Genomic DNA, 8,201 nt, shown 5'->3' with positions numbered 1-8,201 from the left:
CCTCGTTGTGTCACTCCCTAGGTCTGTTAAAGTATACCACTTCTTTTAAACTCAGTAACGTTTACTTATGCTTGTTTAATGAGTTAGGGAGTAGTTTCACCCGGTATTCAAGAAGTGAACATTTTCAAATTTCAAGCGGTGGTGTTTCCTGGGTTACACGGATACAGCTTCACGATTGGCTGAGTGTTTGGGAAGGGTATTTTTTTCACAGCTTGCCCCCCCCCCCCGCCCCCTCCTCCATTTGCAGGGATTACGTACCAATATTTTTGCAAGAGTGGATTGTCTTCTGTGAGTGTTATGTCTTGCTATTAAGCAATCATATTAATAGACGGGTTGGCATTAATTGGTTTAGTCGAACTCGTGTTATTTACCCTGTAAACACGTGTATAGCAAAACGTTGTCATATCCTTGAGTGATTCTGTGTAACTATGTGCATTTTTACCGATTTTGAATCGTAAATGAAGCTTACGTATACTAAGAGATATTGAGCGTCGATATCATCAGTTCCTGACGCAATAAATATCCATAAACGTACACAGCAACTAATAACTCTTTTATGTATGCAGACTACATGGCGACTTATTAATCAAGCAGTGACTTAATGAAGGGGCAATAATTTATGTATTCAGTCGACAATCATAAAACGCATCCTCACTATCTTCTTCCCTATAAACTGATGAAGTGCACTCGTGAAAGATGACAGCCATCGTCACTATCAAAAAATATAGCTGCGATCAACATTGTATCGTGAAAAAAATATAGAAGTATAAATATTCTTGCGAAAATGAAATTAGACTATACCTTTCAATTTAAACATTAAATGTTACTGACTGTTACCAGATAAAGCTTGAGTAAAGGGCGTCACCACAAAATTTAGGGTTTGGGGTGATATGTTGATTAAAAAAAAGTAAATAGAAATTAGCATGGCTTTATGATATTGATGAGAGTGTGACAGCGTCGGCAATTTATACCTTAACCGAAATAGTAGTCGCCTTCAAAATTTATATTAATGTGTCTCTTTGGAGATCAAACTATATGTGTACACCTACTACGTCATCCAACATAACAAGATGGAATCTTTCTTTTTTATGATGTTTAAATATTACCACACTTTACACGTGGAATGAATATTATCAATTGACATGTCAGAATATCTCGCTCTGGGACACATGCATATAAAATCATGTCATACCCATCCACTATCGCCACAAACTTATGTATACGATGATAATGGTAGAAATAGCATATACCTGAAATGAGCAAACATAATACAGTGGAATACTAGGCTTCAGCTAAGATAGACACAAACTAAAACTACTGTTGCTACATGCTGATATACGCTATTGGATGTAGAATTGTATACCCGATGACTTCCATGGATGATATTGGAGTGTACATATCCGAGGACTTCAAATATTTACACCACCTTCGATTACAGGGTGATTAGATCCACACAACGAAGGCGTTTCTATTTATATATAATCTACCACATGCCACAACTTACAAGGGTTTTATATCTGTGTCTATCGTAGTAAGGTGAAAGCTCGGTTCCCACAGTAGTGCATAGGAAAGAGTGCACAGTGAGTATAAATTACAACGATAAGATCAGTTTGACTAGCTAGGTTTTTTTTTGTTCAATTAAGGAAGAGTATTGTCTCAAGAATGGCATCATGTATAAAGACTGAGTCATCGAAAAGTTTAGAATTGTAAATTGATCGAAATACGGACTATCAGTATAAATGATTCTTAACGTCTCTTACTATACTTTGTTTGAAAAAATACATTTTTTTTATTATTATCAAGAGCTGTAAGAATAATGTGTACAAGACGTATATTATCAATAATTCATGTAATATGACCTCAGTAGGTATAAGCACTACATTATAAGGTAGCATCACGTGGGTGAATTCTCCCGGGGTCCATTTATCATAGTAGCAGTGGATGCCTGGTCGTGTAAAAGGAAGGCGCGTATAATTAGATGAACTGATAAGCTACTGTCTTGGTGACGACTGTTCTACTTTTACACATCCCGTATTGACATTCAGTGTCTATTTGTATTATTTGTCTATACGTTGAATCGAGAGAGATTTTAGTATGTAATATACATTTATATATATTATATATATTTTATACAAATAATTTGATACTCCTATACAGATTGTACAGAGACAGCGAGAGAGATAGAGATGAGATAGATGATCAAAAACAGGCTGACAGAGACGGGAGAAGACACGAGTTGCGGCATATCAAGCAAACAGCGACACAATGAGACATACATACATACATACATACATACATACATACATACATACATACATACATACATACATACATACATATAGACAGACAGACAGACAGACAGACAGACAGACAGACAGACCGATCAACAGTCAGACCGACGAACCGACATACCAACAAACAGACAGGCAGGCAGACAGACAGACAGACAGACAGACAGACAGACACATACATACATACATACATACATACATACAGACAGACAGACATGTACATACATACATACATACAGACAGACATGTACATACATACATACAGACAGACAGACATGTACATACATACATAGACAGACAGACATACAGACAGACAGACAGACAGACAGACAGACAGACAGACAGACAGAAGACACAGATAGACAGGCATGAAATAGACAATCTTTTACCAATTACGGTTTTTTTTTGAGAAAGATCAATCTGCTGAGTTGACATGCACTACAAAACCTACGTAGTGTTCTCCAGTAAGGTTTTAAAGACAAGAAAATGCGAATCGGGTGATTAGTTTGAGAGGAAACCTTTATCACTACTTGACCGGCTACAATCGATAGAATAAATAAGACATTAGGAAGGTTAACCGTTAGTATATCACAAAATCGATACTTTCAAATCTACTGTGAGGTCTATTTACCAAGACCGACAACGTCCCGAATTTAGTAAACGAGTTTTACGTCATACTAAAGCGATAAGTTTTGAGAGTCAACGTGTTTTCATGAGAAATAGATCTATCTGAAATACAGGTTACATCGTTTACCTATACATTACTCTTTCTCATCCTCTTTGTGAATTTACATGTATAGACGTGTTCGGCATACCATGATGCGTATATGATAATCAACAGAACATCAGAGCCAGCTTGGTTATCAACGAGGAAGGTTATAAATATTAAAACGTCACTATAGAAGCGTACGTTTGCAATCGGTATGTGCGTGGCGTACAGAAGCCATAACCGTCATTACAAGTGGGGTTACTTCTAATAGGAAGGGTTGGTACGTACATACCCCGGTTTTGATCTCTCTCTTTTCCAACATGTCGACTTTTGACGACCATATATCTTTTGTGCATTATGTCAAGGTTTGATCTCTTTGTATGAACGTATGTATTTTGCCGCCATAATTTTGACTACATAGTTTCAAAGCCACTGTTATTATGAAAATCTGCGTGCTATGGCGTGTCCAGAGTTGTGCTACCTAAAATGCCGACCCCATATATGTAATTAGCACTGAGAAAACAAAAGCTAAGATTTTAGCTATCTTGAATTATAAATATAAATATGTTAAAGTATGAATTTCAAAAGTTTTAGCACGTCAAATAAATCTACTCATTGGGATGGTATCGAGTAACACCATTTACTTATGGTTAAAAGCCAACTAATAGATGAATCATGATCACACAGTGTGAGAAGAGTTGAGTCACGTTCTACTCGAGATCCGCCGAGACCTAAGCAAGTCCGAAGGTGCGTGTTGCCCACCGTGACTTGTCCATGTTCACCTACGTCACGTAGGTCATGCTAAGTTTAACCCAAGCATAATATGAAAACTTTTTTTCTGCAATATGTCAAAACCATTATTGTAGATTATTTTAATTAGGTACCACCCGCAACGTTACATAATTTATGTGTCGTCAAAACCTTGATATGGATAAATGGACAGCTGATAATTAAATGAATTGAGCTTAGTGCCACCGGACTGTTGAAAGAGCATTTATAAAAAAAAAACTCGGATCGAAGAGCCACTTACACTAATTGCAATGTTTTCCACGAAGACATGTCACTTGGCAACTAATTACACCCCATAATTGAATGAAACATATATTTCAAATTCTAATTATTGTCTCTGTAATATTAGATGGGATGAAATAATTATCTAAGATCGTGTGACTTCTCAAAAGAAATTTGGAGCAATATGACTTTCACTAGAAACCAATAGGGCCTTCTAGAATGCTGCCTTAATTAATGACAGACTACAAATTAGAAATCATTTTGGACAACAATAACGACAATAGACAGACCAAAACTGGACGGCATGTTGAGCTAAGGGAACTTCAGAAATTACAGGTGGGGAAGGGCCGGGGGAATTTGGGGGTGGATCACTTTTCAAAAATCGGTTCTCGGAGGAATGCCTTATTTCAGATAACGGAATAAGGGAAGGGTCATTTTTACTTTGACTAATTACATTACTAGTGTCTAACTTTGCATTAGTTTGCGATTCTGTTGCCACCACTGCCAAATCCCACCACTGCCACCATTGTTATATAAGATATATCAGAACATATCAGTCAAATAAATGCTAACAACAATGCTGTGAATCAATTGTCAGTTTTGGTGTGGTGTGGTGTGGTGTGGTGTGGTGTGGTGTGATGTGATGTGAGGAGAGGGGTTAACAAGAGTGAAGGGAACGGTGGGGTAAGATATTGGGGCTATAGTGTGGTGGAATGGACAAGTTAACCTCAATCCATGCAGTGTTGGTAAACTAGTGCGCTCATCAAGTGCGCTCATCGAGAGGGTAACATTTTATGCAACAGACCGGGCTTGATTTACCCCACCCCTGTAATCACTGCCCTTTAGTACAAATATCACCGGCCCATCAAGAAAAGTTAACAGGTAGTATATAATTTGAGTATATTAACATGTGTATATCTACATTAAGCACAATTCTCCCAAAATAAAAAAAAACTGACTCACTGTTGGAAACAAAACAGTAAGACAACATACTAGTAGCATGCAGGCTACAGGATAAAATATATATTGGAAGTTTGAATAAGTCTCTCTTTGCATGTACACTAAATCTTAACGAGTATATCTCCTATATTGTGTTGAACAGTGAAATCGTGCCTGAATGCTTTAGGAGTGATTTATTACAGGGCCGCCATAATCTATTTGTTTTTTAAAAAAACTATCAAAAATCCACCTCTGAATGTACCAAATACAGTCGTCAAATTCTTTTTGGATAATAGCGTAATTAGTAATCGGTGAGGGTTACTTTGGGCTAATACAGTAATACATGTACCATGAAGGCCATACCGAGCTAGGATCAGATTCGAAATATCGACGCACATGGATGAGTTTATATTACGCTCCAACCTGATAATATCGCAGAATTCTTGTCGCTAATGTTAGTCATCCATCAAACATGTTGTTGTTAGAAATTACGCCTTTCCATTACATTGGGATGACTATTATCGCTTACATTTATCGTAACATTCATTCATCTATAGAATTAACATTCTTTGGATACCTCTCTTGGGATATGGTAGTCAGGTCGACGTAAAACTATGGCTACTACTGCTCTAGCTGTATTCATCAAAACAAAGAATTAAATCATTCGTAATATTTCTTGAGAAAATGTTTCTATTTAAAGACTTCTGGAAAAGAATGTTTTGAGAATGAATTTTCAAACTCCCATCTTGAAAAGATGGATTCTTACCTTCGATGCTTTCGCCGTGCCCGTACTCGCTAGATGATAGCGCTAGGTGACAGGAGTCATTAAATAGTTTTCTGGAGATTTCTGTTTTCATCCGTCGTGTAGTATCCCCAAATTTCTTACACAAGTCATGGCGTCTATTATCTGCTTGGTTTAATCCCGATATTGTTTGGAGAAATATCAGCAGAATAAATATACTACCCAGCAACAATTCCTTGTTGCTCATGGTTTCGTACACTTCGCGGTCGACTGGTGAGTTCAAGTAAGTGCACGTCAGCTTATCTCTCGTGTAATGTCACAGACAGTGAAAGACGCACTCAACGATGTCGGGGTTTTTAAACAACAGCTTTACATGACTTGACATTGCTTCACAGCCTGCCGGCGACAAAAGTGGCTCATCGTTGCAAAACATCCAGTGAATGTCGGAACACGTTCATGTTAAGACAGTGTTAAATTGAACAAAGTGGTACATGTCCTAATGTCAAACAAGAGAAGCTTAACATCCCATTAGTGATGCGTGTTTCACTGACATCCGGGAAATCCTTATATTCCCATTGGATTCTTCAGTGGGCCGACCACCACAACGAATACTATGCAGGTCAACACAATACATATGCAAATATGCTGCGAAACTCACACGTGACAAGACACAGGCAATACATTTACTTCGTAATTAATTGATCCAGTCTTGGCTAATGAAATGTTACGGTTGCTTAAACATTTATAACGAGGTCATTTATTAAAATTACAGCTTTTCTTATTTTTACAATATTTAGAAACAAATATTACTTTATTACGATAAGAAATACAACTTACGTATACATGTATTAGTATATATACATGAATATATGTATATACACATATATAATAAATATACACATTTGTGTATATATATATATATATATATATATATATATATATATATATATATATATATATATATATATATATATATATATATATATATATATATATATATACAAAAAAATGTATATCGCTTCTGCGATCTTCAGACGTCTATATCAGTTTGCCCTAAACTGATGTAGCAGTCTGAAGATCGAAATGCGTGCAACTCTGGGTCACTTGCAGGCTCAGAAGTTTTTGGATTGAGTCTATTATGCTCCGCTACTAGTATTGCATTGAGCACAGTGAGACGCCCTTAACAAGCAATCTAGCTATCTCTGTCTCTCTATATATCTGTCTGTGTAACATATGTCATTCAAATACCCGTTTCCTTGCTTTGAGAGGGCAAGATATAGAATTAAGTTTATTATTGCACACATATATATATCACAGTAAGTACATGTCTATGCTGATAACATAAACGTTCACGAGAAAGTATATAGGAAATATTTCAAAGCATACACAATGTGAAGAGATAAACCTGTGCACCAGTCAACACGATGACACTACACACTACAAATACGTAGTACACTGAAGGAACGGTTCACAATCATGAAGACTTGAGATAAAACCAATAGCTTCTCCGATACTGGTTGTCAGTATGTATGTATGTATGTATGTATGTATGTATGTATGTATGTATGTATGTATGTATGTATGTATGTATGTATGTATGTATGTGTGTGTGTGTGTGTGTATGTATGTATGTATGTATGTATGTATGTATGTATGTATGTATGTGTGTATGTATGTGTGTGTGTATTTATGTATGTATGTATGTATGTATGTATGTATGTATGTATGTATGTATGTATGTATGTATGTATGTATGTATGTACGTACGTATGTGTCACTCCCTAAATCAGCTAGATACCTAGATATATAGACAGACAGACAGACAGACATACAGACAGACAGACAGACAGACAGACAGACAGACAGACAGACAGACAGACAGACAGACAGACAGACAAACAAACAGACAGGCAGACAGACAGACAGACAGACAGACAGACAGACAGACAGACAGACAGACAGACAAACAAACAGACAGGCAGACAGATCGACAGACAGACAGACAGACAGACAGACAGTTAGCTCGCCAAGTCGGTGTGAAGGCCTGAGAGGTAAGAGAAGAAGGTAGGAATAGGTACACGTGCCAGTAGATAGTCAAAATTTGTCATTTTTACTTGAAATGCGACTATGCTGGTGTGACCAGTCATAAATCATTCATGTGATCACCTCTGCGAATACAGTCAAACCAGCTCGACAACAATTAAGTTATTCTCAGTACTTTTAATCCCAAGATTCAGGTGTTTGCATATCAACACTAATTCTTCGTTAATCTCTTCTCGTCAGAAATATAATCCACATTGATGTAACGACTGTCAATTAAGATCAACTACATCCGGGTATCACCATATTACAAGCCATGCTGCATAATTAGAGTAGAGTGTTATAGAGTTATAATGTCTGTGCTGCAAACATTGTTGTGTATGTTTCCGTACCCAAAGGAAGTTCATAATAAGGAACACTGCAGATTTACAACACAAGTCGTTATTTGCTCACTTTGAGATATGAAATC

At 36.8% G+C, this 8,201-nt stretch overlaps 1 protein-coding gene across 1 annotated transcript in view; it reads right to left on the bottom strand.

Annotated features, from left to right (window-relative positions):
* LOC144434160 (ferric-chelate reductase 1-like) overlaps positions 1-5,939 on the bottom strand; it is a 12,070-nt gene extending 6,131 nt beyond the window's left edge. Inside the window, exon 1 of the mRNA XM_078122615.1 lies at positions 5,717-5,939. Coding sequence (XP_077978741.1) covers positions 5,717-5,939 — 223 coding nt within the window. The remainder of the gene's footprint in view (positions 1-5,716) is intronic.
* Between the last annotated feature and the right edge of the window lie 2,262 nt (positions 5,940-8,201).

Source organism: Glandiceps talaboti, chromosome 4 (assembly GCF_964340395.1).
Source record: "Glandiceps talaboti chromosome 4, keGlaTala1.1, whole genome shotgun sequence".
Classification (NCBI taxonomy): domain Eukaryota; kingdom Metazoa; phylum Hemichordata; class Enteropneusta; family Spengelidae; genus Glandiceps; species Glandiceps talaboti.
This window is presented reverse-complemented; position numbering and strand designations above follow the sequence as displayed.